The sequence below is a fragment of the Oreochromis aureus genome, linkage group 16 (genome assembly GCF_013358895.1).
Source record: "Oreochromis aureus strain Israel breed Guangdong linkage group 16, ZZ_aureus, whole genome shotgun sequence".
Classification (NCBI taxonomy): Eukaryota; Metazoa; Chordata; class Actinopteri; order Cichliformes; family Cichlidae; genus Oreochromis; species Oreochromis aureus.
The window spans coordinates 33,507,817-33,521,665 of record NC_052957.1 but is presented as its reverse complement, the minus strand read 5'-3'; the positions used below and the strand labels follow the sequence as shown (position 1 = coordinate 33,521,665).

General features: G+C 40.0%; 1 protein-coding gene across 1 annotated transcript; it reads right to left on the bottom strand.

The window, feature by feature from the left end:
• Positions 1 to 348: 348 nt before the first annotated feature.
• Positions 349 to 13,633, bottom strand: insig2 (insulin induced gene 2). Its single transcript, XM_031730326.2, has 7 exons — positions 13,494 to 13,633; positions 12,056 to 12,264; positions 11,397 to 11,569; positions 7,605 to 7,729; positions 7,195 to 7,361; positions 4,061 to 4,160; positions 349 to 1,345 (listed from the first exon to the last, which is right to left on the bottom strand). Exons 2-7 carry the CDS (start codon positions 12,172 to 12,174, stop codon positions 1,304 to 1,306), a joined length of 726 nt encoding a protein of 241 aa, XP_031586186.2. The 5' UTR covers positions 12,175 to 12,264; positions 13,494 to 13,633; the 3' UTR covers positions 349 to 1,303.
• Between the last annotated feature and the right edge of the window lie 216 nt (positions 13,634 to 13,849).

The following is a 13,849-nucleotide window of genomic DNA, read 5'->3' as shown; positions in this document are numbered from 1 at the left end:
TTTAACGGTGTGTGAAGCTGGATGTTGGATTCCCAACAGAGCTTCACTAAAAAAAAAATGTTTGTGGTGTGATGCACGTGTAGAAAACTGAGTGTGGCTGGGGAAGAAAAGACTTGCAGTGAAAGGAACTCTTATTGCATGCCAGGTGATTGTGTGGTTACACCTAGCCAAACTGGAACCAGTTTCTGATTCCAGTTTGTATGTGTGGTGACTTAAACAGGTTCTGTTCATTTCATCCTTTAATTGAAATGAGTTGAACAAAAACAGCTTTGTGACAAAAGTCACTCTCTTCACAATGAAGATACAAAACAAATGTTGGTAGAAGCAGAAAATCTCCTTACAGCAAACCCAGTTTGACCAGAGAGAATTTATTTGATTCAGTGTGAAGTTCCATCACCTCCATTATCTGCTGTCATACATTAGGTGGGCAACACCACTCAACGTGAGCTGGGAAGTTTTGGCATTCTTCCTGTTTGGAGAAAGCAAAGAAAAGCAACTAAAAGGCAGCAGGAAGACTTTTGGCCAAGTCTTCCTCCCTGAAATAAAAACAGTAACTAGTTTTAAACTAATTAACACCATAATCTTCATTTATAGATGGAATCTATTTCTAAATGTATTGTTCACGTCTAACCCTAAACCCAAAGAACGTTATCAGTGTTTTTTGACCTGATGATACTGTACATCATAATGCACAAAACAATGGGCTCTTACATGTACCCACTACAGGGGAACACTGGACATCCTGTTTCCTTAGCACCTGTCAACATCTCTTTATCAAGAATATCTAAAAGTGGATTATGGGTAATTACATACAAAAAACAGTCCAGTACATAGATGCATCCTGGATACGTTCACTAGGCTGTGTGTTCCCCACCGATGTATGACAGATGAGGAAGAATCATGAGACGAGGGCAGTAAATAAACAGATCCCATGTGATTCTGTTTGGCACAGTCGAGCCAAGGGAGCAAACATCTGAGCTGATCTGAGGAATGTTGGCTGCTTATCTGCTAATCCATGTCTATTACAGATAAACCGCAGTAAAGGAAAGCAAAGACACAAACTCCACTCTCATTATTCACATCAGTTCATGGATATAATGTGGTAGCAGCTGGGTGATCTCTCAAAGGCCGGACAGAGCCAGTCAAAAATACAGCGCAGCAGCCGATCGAGATCTCAGGGCTCGATTTAAACGGCCCGACTGGCTCATCAGCCAGCTGCAGTCCGGGCTGATAACCTGCACCTGGCTTCAGGTTGGTGCAAAGAGTCATTGTGAGCAGAGGTCTGATGCAGCCGAGACATCCCTCAGTCCTGATGGCTCTTGTCCTGAATGAATTTGTATTCATACTGGAAACAAGGGGAGCAGGAGAGCTGTTAGACACAAAACACCACTTTAAAGGCCATCTACTTTTATATACCAGCATGGACATGATGCATCATTGTAACTCAGCTTCTTTAATCAGTCGATATCGATATACAGTGCTGTGAAAAAGCATTTGCAACCTTTTTTATTTTTTAGTATATTTAGCACTGCAACATGTTTCAGATCATGAAACAAATTTTAATATGAGACAAACCTGAGTAAATACAACATGCACTTTATACTTTTATATATTGAGGGATGAAGCTATTCTGGACTTATGTGAAAAGAAAACTGAAGAGCCTGAGAACTCATCCAGGAGATCTCAAAAGAACCCAGAACAACATCTAAAGAACTGCAGGCCTCAGTTAAGTTCAGTGTTCATGATTCAACAATAAGAAAGAGACGAGGCAAAAACAGCATCTGTGATAAAGTTCCAACATGGAAAGCACTGCTGTCAGAGTCTGCATGCCTAGGTGTTTCATTTTATAAACCTGTGGTCATGAAAGCGAAGGGAACACTTAAACTGGATGAACTTGGATGAGTGAACGAATACTTTTGGCAGCGTCATGTAAATCAGATTTTTACAATGGTCTGTCCATCCACTTTCAGGCCACTTTGTCTTTTGTCATGTTTGAATACCTCAAAAACTATTAAAGATAAAAACTTGCCATCAAAATTAATCAGGATCTATAATTTGGGACACATTAATGTAATTAAGTGTCTGAGTATTGACTCGTCAAAATATGAACAGAAAGGTTACAAACTTCTTCATATTCTCTTCAGGGAATATGAAGAAGTTCTATGTTCGTTCAACTTTCCTGCTGGATTGAGCAAATATGACAAATTGTACTACAAAAAAAAAAAAAAAAATGAGTAGAGTTCAGTTAGGTAATTGTGGAGTTTATAAATGGCACCCACCAGTCTCCAGTTTAATCTGATTTAATAAAAACTGTACTGGAACTTGTTGAATTTTTAAACTTTTTAAATACATCTCGACACATTTTATATATAAAGAGTAAGACAGTAATCATTATGGACGTCCAAACGTCTTTTTTTAATGGTTAAACAGTTTAATAGAAAATATTCTAAAAATGTGATGCCCTGAGATGGACTGAGGTGTTTCCAGTATTGCAAAGTTCAGCTTGTTACCACAGGGGACGTTTTTCATACTTAAACTGCTGCTCAGACACTTTTTCATGCAGCTCTCCCAGATTCAGATTTTTTTTTAGGGTTAAGAAAGAAAAATTAAAATTTCAGGCTTTTATTTTTAATCGCTTTTGAGAGAGCCTGGCTCAAGCGTTGGCTCAGATTTCAAAATGCAAAGAATAGCCTGAAAGTGGACAAACCAGTGATTTTAATTGTTAAACCTATATTGAAAAAAAAATTATGAAGCTTGGTTCATGTTTGTATGTACACTACCAGTCAAAAGTTTGGACACACCTTCTCATTTAATTGTTTTTTAAATTATTTTCATGACTATTTACATTGTAGATTCTCACTGAAGGTAATGAACACATATGAAGCTACGTCGTAAACAAAAAGTGAGAAATATCTCAAAACATGTTTCATACTTTAGATTCTTCGTAACATCCACCCTTTGCTTTGGTTCCTGCTTTCGCTCATTCTCTCCATGAGCTTCGTGAGGTCGTCACCTGAAATGGTTTCCAACAGTCTTGAAGGAGTTCCCAGAGATGCTGAGCACTTGTTGGTCCTTTTGCCTTCACTCTGCGCTCCATCACATCCCAAACCATCTCTAATAGGTTTAGGTCAGGTGACTGTGCAGAATTCCATCACTCACCTTCTTGGTCAAATAGCCCTGACACAGCCTGGAGGTGTGTTTGGGGTCATTGTGCTGTACCAAAGATCTTTAATTTGGACTCATCAGACCAAAGCACAGATGTCCACTGGTCTAATGTCCACTCCTTGTGTTTCTTGGCCCAAACAAATCTCTTCTGCTTGTTGCTTTTCCTTAGTCGTGGTTTCTTAGCAGCTATTCGACCATGAAGCCCTGATGTGACTCCTGGTCTTCCTTTCCTGGGCCGTCCTCATGTGAGACAGTTTCATCGTAGTGCTTGATGGTTTTTGCAACTGCACTTGGAGACACATTCAGAGTTTTACCAATGTTCCAGACTGACTGACCTTCAGTTCTTAAAGTAATGATGGGCTGTTGTTTCTCTTTACTGAGCTGATTGGTTCTTGCCATAATATGAATTCTAACAGTTGTCAAACAGGGCTGTCAGCTGTGCACCAACCTGACTGCTGCACAACACACCTGATGGTCCAAACGTCATTAAGAAGGAAAGAAATTCCACAAATGAACCCTGACAGGCTCACCTGTGAGGTGAAACCATGTCAGGTGACGACATCATGAAGCTCACTGAGAGAAGGCCGAGGGTTTGCAGCGCTATCAACAAAGCAAAGGGTGGCTACTCTCAGGACTTTAAAATATAAAACATATTTAGAGTTATTTAGCATTGTTTTCTTTGCTACATGATTCTATATATTTTGCTTCACATATTTGATGTCTTCAGGTTGTATCCACAATGTACAAAGTAGTAAAAATAAAGAAAAACAATTAAACGAGAGGGTGTGAGAAAATGTTCTAAAAATGTTGATGAATTGAGAAGGAATGACTGCTTAGCCTTAATATAACTAATGTCAATGTAAACTGATTCATTGAAATAATTCCAGTTTCTTACCAAAGCTAGTTGCCGTCCAATGTTTCCCATAGTTATTACTCCTGCAAAGAAGATGCAGGGTAACCACGAGCGAATGTACAGGAAGTCAGGTGACGTATACCTGGGCAGAGAAAAGGCAAACATCAGAAACTCACTTTAAACTATACACAGCAGAATTAACTGACTGTTTGAATTAAACAAGGTTGTGTTGTCATTGTTTTTATTATTAATAATAATATTGTCCAGTCTCTGGACAAGATCTCTGGTCATTTAAAAAGTGTTATACACTACTGTGCAATACTCTCGAGCTACCTGTCATTTCTTTATATGCTGAGAGGAAAATGGGGGAAGGTACAGTGATGTTTGCAGATGGTGGCTGCCTTTAATTCTGTTCTCTGCTGAGATTAGAGATGTGAATTGAGAACCGATTTTAAAGTGCAAACTGTGCCCAGGAGAGAAACAACTTATGCTGCAAACACAACTTCGGCTCTTTGCAACTACCTGCACAAAGAGCATGCTAACGCTAAGCTAGCCAAGAACCAGTCAGACCAGAGCCAGTCAGGCTGCGGCCTCCATTTCTACCTGTTCAAGTAGAATCAATCGTTCCAAAGTTTTCTAGGCTTGTTTTCCTCTTTGCTTCATGCTGTTGGCTTTATGTTCATGCCTAAATACTAAGAGAAACATCACGTGTCCTCATTATGATAGGGATTTGTGTTGGTGTGTGGGACTGCAGTCTGTGGGTTTATATTATTAAATGATATCTATGAGACAATAAGTTTCAGGTCATTTTACAGAGAAACGTAATGTGTACAAGTAGTAACAAATTACTTTCTCCTGGGAGTAAGTAAGTAAGGTACTGCATTAAATTTAAGTAAAGTGTTCTGTGTAATATGTGTAACACATTATTTCTCTGAGTAGTGATGCCAACACTGACCACAACAAAGAGTGGAAATACCTCCAACATGCACAAATATTTAACCACACAATATCCAATTAAATTTGGAATTAATAGCAGAGCGAATGAGAACTGATAAGGAATGGAATCAATAAGCGTTATCTATGATGGAATCTGAATCGCTACATTTGTATCGATTCCCATCCCTCATCAAGAGGATCCATTCAATCCCTCAACAACATTTAGGCTCGGGCTCATTACTGCTGGAGTTCCCGTGAACTGAACTGACAGTGTGTTTAACATCATTGCCGTGTTGACAAATTAAGCTGCTGTCAATCACAAGCATTTCAGATGGTATTGCATGATGGATAACAAAATCCAGTGGTACTTTTCTGTGTTCATACTTCCATTAATTTTGGCAAGACCCTTAACATCACAGGGGGAAATGCTCCCCAAACCATGTCAGAGCCTGCAGTGTGATTTCCAGGTGCCAGTAGACAACGATGTACCTCTCTCCTGATTTCCTCAACACATGCTGACGTCAATGTGAATAACAATTTCAGAATTTCAATTCATCACTCCATGAAAGCAGCTGACCCTGATATTTAGTCCACTTCTAATCTGATGTATAATTTTCAGCCTTTTCCATTCCTTAACAAACAATTATTGACAGTCACTCATCCAGTGGAGGAAATAATAGATGGATAAATTAAAGGGCAAGACACATTTCTCACATCCTGTGTCAAGTCTTTGCTAGAAATTTTCATATTTCTTAATACAGGGCTCTAGAGTGCAACCAAATTTTTCAATGGTGCAACTAAAAAAAAATCTTCAGGTAACAAAACATCTCTGCAACTCTCTGTGTGGTCAACAACAGACACACATTATGTCCCTATCGTGGACTAAACCAATCAGAGATAGTCAGGGGCGGGACCTCTCTGATCGGCCGTGGTCAATTTCAAAAGCAGGTGGATAGAGAGAGGTGAGTAGCTTGAATAAAGCGATATTGATTCATTAAATCCTGAATGGACTTTTAAATATAAATGTATTTTGCCAGAAACGCCAGATTCTCAGATTAAAGCTCACAAAACTATTTCAACAACCACCAAACAGTAAATGAGAGCAGGCACACGGATTCCACACAAAGACGTAAACACAGAGCGGACCCGACGCATCAGAATCAGCTTTGTCTTTCTCGGCTTTCTCACCCCACGGCCCGAACACGGACACGCTGTCAGAGCTCAGCGATTCTGATGCGTCGGGTCCGCGCTGTGTTTCCGTCTTTTTGTGCTGATTCTGAGCTGCAGGTTTTGTCTCTCCAACCAAAATTCGCCGAGCCAGCAGCAAAAGAAGCAGCAAACTACGCTTCACATTTGATCAATGTCGTCATGAATTCCCTCTGACTTTTGCTGTTTTGCTTCCACCACGATAAAAATCACACTTCATGCACAGCTCTCTCCCTCTCTCTCTCTCTCTCTCTCTCTCTCTCTGTACTTCAAGAACAGTTTCCCGTCTCAAATCTGTTTTCTGCATTTTTCATTCTCTTATTACCCACCAGTCTACCGTTGTTTACAGCGCTGTCGGCCGCTGTCTTTTTCTTTTCCTTTTCTTTTTCACTTAAATGACCTCGGACAAGAAAGCCTAATTTCTGCTGTTCAATACTGAAGAAATGTAAACTTCTTAAAATTATGCAAAATTGCAGAATATTGCAGAATATTTTTAAGGTTCTCTGCTCTGAATAGAATAACTGGGCAAAGCCTACTGAAGCTATTATTCCAACTCTGGTCACACATAACTGAAAGGCAACTGTACATGTATGCCTAATATTACAGTGTGTCTGTGTTTGCTGGGAGGGTCACTGTGGACCAGTCAATATTCAACTGTTGGAGCTAGAGGAGGGTAACTTACTACATGGTGATACAACTTATTATTATTATTAAATACTAAATTATAAACAGGGATTACAGTGTGCTACATTACTCTATTCAATAAACACAATACAGAAGCCCAGCAGACACAGAGTACACCGTAAGTCTGTGCTGGTACACCTGAATGATAGGCACACCAGTGCAACTACTTACAGAGTTCACTTGGAGGTCACATTATTGCATTCAGCAGTTTATTTAATGATAAAGTCTGAGTTACCAAATTCATTTGTCATTGTGATGATTTTCTCTCAAATCAGCCTCCACCCTGCACTTTCCACCATTTTATGTTTTCACATTGTCTTAATATGCAAACTAGTGTTTGAGTAACTTACTGGAAAACTCCGTTGTAAACCAGGAGCTGGGTGACCAGCGTACCCAAAAAGGCAATGCAGATTCCCAGACCGAAGCCACTGCGGGAGCGATCGAATGTCCACCACAGGCCAATGGAAAGAGCTGCCAGAGTCAGAGACAGCTGAACATTGTTGGCAAAATCCACTTTCTGATGCAGGCAGAGGTCAAGGACCAGGCTGAATGCTCTGAGATGCACTTACACACACGCTTACACAATGTACAGCTCCATCAGCTACCCAGTAAGTCATTAAACACCAACTTCCTTGAATTAAAAGTCACACTCTGTGCTTTACTTACATCTTCAATGTGTGATTTAAAATCCACTCTGCAGGTGTACAGAGGGAATTATTAAAAAGAGAGAAAATAAAAAATACCAACGTTCTAAGGATACAGCACTGGCATGGTTGATACCCACAAACACAGCCACGCAGCGCATCACGCTAGACCATTCCCGCTTGAACTTGTGTGGTTCACCCAGACGGCTGTCGATGCAGGGGTACAACAGCCCAATCATTGCTGCGAGGGGGGAAAAAAGAAAAAAAGGATACTGTGAGGAAAGATTAGGGAAATTAGGCATTTGTATAGCACCAATTCAAAACAACAGTCGCCTCGAGGTGATTTAATATTATTGTAAGACCCTATAATATTTGAGAAAATCCCAACAATCAGACCACCCATTAAGGGCAAGCCTTTGGCAACAGTGGGAAGAAAAACGTCCCTTTCAACAGGAAGAAACTTGTGACAGAACGAGGTTCAGCGAGGGGCCTGAAAACAACGTAACGTTAACAAACAATAAAGAGTCAAAAATAACCAAAACAATCAGACTCATGGAGAGGAATTTGCTTTAAAAGTGTTGCAAATGACAACAATATGATCCACAAGCATAATTGATTTGTGTGCAACTTTCAAATTCACTCACAAATGCATGCTCCCATCCACACAATCGCAATCTCTGTATATTCTGAATATAGATGAAATTCAGGTGTGTGTGTGATAAATGTGAAATGTGATGCTGAACATTTCAGCATGTAGGCAGCATTATATTTAAATGACATGTTAACCTTCATGTGCTAATGTGTGATGGTTTTAATTGTTAAATCTAGGTTTTCTAGTAGAGGGCTGACGAGCTGCTCTATTTATTTAGAAGAAGAAATGCCCAGTTTATTAAAAACAAACACCAACAACGCCCAGATGTCCCAGTTTTACACCGGGACATGAACACAGCTTACATTTGTGGATAGAAAGCTTTTTGAAAGTGAAAATGTATCTGATTTGTGAAGCTAAACTTTGTCCTTAAATACCATTTATTCATGTTTGGATATACGCGTTTCTACAATAGTTTTTTGTGTGGTCACAGTGTTTGTACGTACACTACCAGTCAAACGTTTGGACACACCTTCTCTTTTTCTTTATTTTTATGACTATTTCCATGTTGGGGGATTGAATAAATCCCCAACAGTGTCACCAGAAAAGCCCCCCCTACCCCTGTCATTTAATCTGGTAAAAATGCCAACGATAACGGTTTGATAAGCACAACAGCATGCAAAAATAATTATATTTCTAAGCAAGAAAGGAAACTAAATTTAGAATTTTTAAATACAAAACAAAAAGATTATTTTCATTGCAGCACACATAAGCTCTAACCCAGCTGCGAAACGATCTATTTCTGCACTTTCCACAGAATGCAGAAGCCCTCCCCTGGGATACAAAGCACTGTGTATTTCAACAACAGGTGGAAATGACAGGCTCCTGTGGGCGACGCCGTGTGTCTGGGGATTAAGACTGCCTTGGGCTGTTGTGCTCTGTGCTGAGCCACTCGGGAGCAGCAGGCATTGCTCTACATTTCCATCGGCAGCATCACACCCAGAAGACAGCATTTCAATAAACCAAAAGCCTGGCAGGTATGTTGTAACCTTCAATGTAATGTTGATGTGTGTGCGTGCACAGTTATCGGCATGGTAAACGTGCCCTGAGGCAACCGTTGTTGTGATTCGTTTCTATATAAATAAAATTGAATTGTACAGTGTGCATATTTTTTCTAAAAATGCCACGCAGCACTATCAAGTATGCTTTTATATAAAATCACAAATTTATTGTGAAAATGATTATTTGTTTGACTCAGCAGTGTTGTTGAACCAGGAGCATTGCTGTCCTCTTGAAATGTTCCCTAAACTCTTGTTCAGAGTCATGAACACTGACACATGTCAGCGGGAGCAGCTGTCTGTCTGCAGGGTGAAGTCGGCTACAGGAACAAGTTTGTATCAATATGGAGGTAAATTAAGATCAATATACATTTTTAGTACTGATTAACATCTGAATATGGATTTGTATTTATTTTTTGACAACCCCAATTCAAACTCAAGTACACTGCATTTCATCATGCAAACAGTTGGTGTGTGTGTGAAAGGTTTTAGCATTTGATGGGCCAGAACCAGTCTGCTCAGGGACCTTCTGTCTTTAGATCAATAAATAAAGTTCGATGTCATATTAGTTTGATTAGTTTGACAACCTTTACTATCAAAGAGACACTTTAAAATCTCTGTGCAGATGCAAAACATTAGGGCCCTATAACAAAAGTGACACAGCTAAATAAGCATCAGTTGGGCTGTCAACATTACTAGTGGGTGTAAATATCTAACATTTTAGCACCTGTGAGTATTGATCAGCATGTATCTCTGAAACAGAATGGCTACAAAGCTTGGCATGCAACTCAGTCCTCTTTGTGTTTGTACAAATCAATGAAATAAAAAAAAAAATACATAAACTTAATTATAAATAGTAAAAATAAAAAATACTGGCAGCTATATTTATACGCACATACAGCATAAATTTGAGAATCTCAGGTGACTACCCTCCTGAGTTAACATATTTTCAGTTTTTGCTGAATTCTACCTTTATATTTATGTGGATCATTTTAACATTCAGAAAATGCATAAACTGAGTATGTTAATTGTATAATAAACTGAATACTGGTGAGTGCTCACAAAATATTCTGCTTATTACTGTGTAACTTGCTCATTTTAAGTAGGACTGGGAAAGATATGTGCATGCCTGACACAGATGGACAGCGTCCAACAAGCTTCAGACGGGTTCAAAGGTAAAGGCTGATGCTGTTGTCCCCGGAGGTTAGTACCTTTTCTGCATGCTCAGTAATTTGCTTATAGCTATGGAGCATTTAAGATTCATTTCACTGGAGGCATAATTAGGGGATAAGGGAGACTGGAGCAATATTCTTTCCAGTACCCTTCACTTAGTGAGTAATCTAACCTGAAAAGCAGTTTAATACTTGCTATACAGAGAGTTCATTCTTAGTGTGCTGCTTGGTGTCGTTTTCAGCTAACAACATGGAGATTTTAGCTCAGTACCATCGCAGAACTTCAGGATCTAGCAGACAGCTATTGCTAGCATTGTAGAAGATGAGCAAGCATAAACAGAGCATTGACAGAGCATAGACAAGTGCCATTTTGGACCACAGTGTGTCTGTGAGCTGTACAGAGTGTGTATTTGCCAAGGAGAAAAAAAAGTGTATGATAAGTGCACTCTGACATGGAGAAAGATGTAAGAAAGAGGGGACAGGAGAGGTAAGGCCTACGCAGTGGTGTCATGGTAGACGCAGTGCAGGCTAAACAGGTTATCTTTAAGTATTGTTGTGAAATGTACAGGGATGCACTATGTTGGACTGTTGCAGGCACAGTGGTAATGGGCAATGTTGGGTTATATCAAGGACAGCAGACATCAATTTAAATTTAAGGCCAGGACTGGTACTCGTGCCCAAGTACCTAAGCTGATCTGTCTGCTTAGATCTTCTAGAATTCGGTTCAATCTTTCGTCGAACAGGCTATCCTAGAGCACAAGCTTACCTAGGTAACCTAGTTACACCGTACATCACAGAGTTGGAACTTTTGGTTTTTTTTTAAATCCAGTCCATAGGCTGCACATTTTTACAATGGGAGAATGTTAAGAATTACTTACAGCAATGATAAACAAAGACGTTAAAATCATTTAGGAAGCCACTGGAGATGGGCAAAGAGCCACAGGCAGCACCAGGGCAGGAGGTTCGCAACCTCTTGTCTAGCTAGATTCTGTGGTTTCCATCTGAACTGTTTCTTTCCCTTTTTATCTCACCTACCACTTAAAATACAGTTTTTTAACCTCATTTTGAAAAGGGAAACGTTTCACACACCTGCAGCCGTCCCACAGCAGAGCGGCACCCACCAGGCCGAAGAGAAGATACTGGTTATGACATCAGGGGGAAACAGGGTGATGTTCCTCTGTACTTGAAGTAAGTTAAGCACCAGGGCCAGGAAGACACCCACAGAGAACAACATGGCCCCTCGGATCAACAGGTTGGTCGTCCTGCAGAGCAAAACAAAAGGCGTCAGGACACTAGCCTTTTAAGTGCTATTGTGTTTTCTTCACCACTCAAAGCACTTTTTTTCTACTAAGCACTTCATTCACATGCACACACTCACACTCTGTTGGACCAGAATTGTACCAGTGGCCAACTGGGGTTCACCTTGCTCACGAATACTTTTAAATGTAAACTGAAGGAGCTGGGGACAGACCATTAGTGGACAACTTGGCTACCTTGTTACCTAGGTCACACCCAGGTCACACCCAGGTCACACCCAGGTCACACCGGACATGGACTTATATAGGCACACAATGTTGAGTTTTAGCAGGACAACTCAGCCTCAGATTGCAGTTTCTGTGCTACAATGTTCAGTGAATAAAAGACTAATGAAAGATTTACCTTATTATGTAACATACAGCAAAGACAGTAAAAAAGTCACTATGGGAGTTTGTTGTTCTTCTTATGGTGACAACAATCACAGAGCTAACCTGTTGGTGATAACTGAGATGTATGGTCCACGAGAATGCTGCATCTCTCCAGACCTCGACCACTGCTGCTGGTCACCGGTCACTGCTCTTCCGCTCATTGCCGTTAAGGTTAGAGACATTCGTAACACTAATTCAGGAAACTGTAGATGGTGCCTGACATCTTTAACCGTTACTGTGGTCAATGTCCTCCACTGACATCCCAAACCAAGCTGAAAAACAAGAACAGGCAAAAAAATAAAAAAAATTAGGCTGATTTCTGTTTCAATCAGAACATCATAAAAAAAGGTAGGTTAGGTGTGTGCTCCATGCAATGGGTGATGTAATGGTTTTGTACAGCAAGTTTAAGAACCTTTTTTTAACCTTAAGGATTTATGGTGTAAGATCTTATATACACAGCTTCTAACGTTAAAACTTTCGGTATCATTTATGAAATAAAAGTCAGTGTGAATGTTAAGAAAAGTCTACATACTCCATGTTTGTTTGTAATTACAACACAAACCACCCAACTATACTCCATGATCATGAATTCCTGTAATCTGTGCTCATTCATGTGGTCTTGTACCATCAGTAACCATGCATAGAGATAATTGTAAAACCATGACCTGTATATAGATAGAATGAGTGGTTGACTGCATGTATACACAAGCTGTGCAACTTTAATTCATGTATCTAAAACTAATACACTATTATACAACCACCATCCATGTATGCATGTGGATATTTGGTTACTGGCTGTTACACTGTGTCGAGCATGTTCACTTCTCCTCTGAGGCAAAGATCCGAGGTGATTATTAGAACAGTGATGACTTTAAGTCTTTGCTTCAGTATCAGCAGGAACAGCAAAAACTAGCTGACCGGATTTTACTGGTGAGAGCTGGCGACCACAGAACAAGGATGGCTTTCAAGCTGTCCTGAAAGGCTGGGCCAATTTTACCAGCATTACCAACCACTCAAGCACTTTATTACGGTTGCTAGTAATACTAGCAATGCTGTGATGCTGCACCATTTTTCTATCTACAGACAGTTTGAGCAGATGAATGGTGAGCTTGCTCTGGATAATTAACTGTACTGAGCTGGCTACACTAACTTTTAGCGTCTTTTATGCAAGGCTGAATCAGGGAGAGAGCAGATCAAGTGTGCCTCTCATTCATCCATACTACGTATCTGTATCTTTAAAGCTTTATTTTCAGCAGCCCTTGTTAGACCGATTAACGCAGCCCCCATTTACCTGTCTTTTACTACCTGGTGGCGACCAAAACATGTCAAAGAAACAACTAAACACCCCAATAAAATAGTCACAGCAGAAAACACGTAGCTGTCGAGGTAACGTAGGTTAGCTTAACGTGAAGTTCGTTGTGTGTACGTAAGCACTGAATAGTTAGCTAAAACAAACGCGTCGTGTACGTGATAGCACACTGGCTGAAGTCCAAGCTCTTACCTTATGCCGACAAACACCTTGTTCTTACACATTTACTCATTTCAATGGCTTTTGCTCGTCGTGTAACACTAAACTGAAACAAGCGAAAAGCTAGAGTTTTCTCTTCCTATTGTGACTACTTCCGGCTGAGGCATGATGTAACCGCGTCACAAAAATGACGTGTCATGTGATTGGATGTGTGCGGTAGGTTAACCCAGAGCCCTCCAATGGAATAATTATAAAAGAATTCCAGTAATAGGAACTGTTAATTGTTTTTATATAATTTTTTCATTAACTGCCGCTTCACATGCGAAATGTTTATGCCTAAATAACTAGGAAAGGGACAATGGTCATGTTTAATTTATGAGCAATTAAAT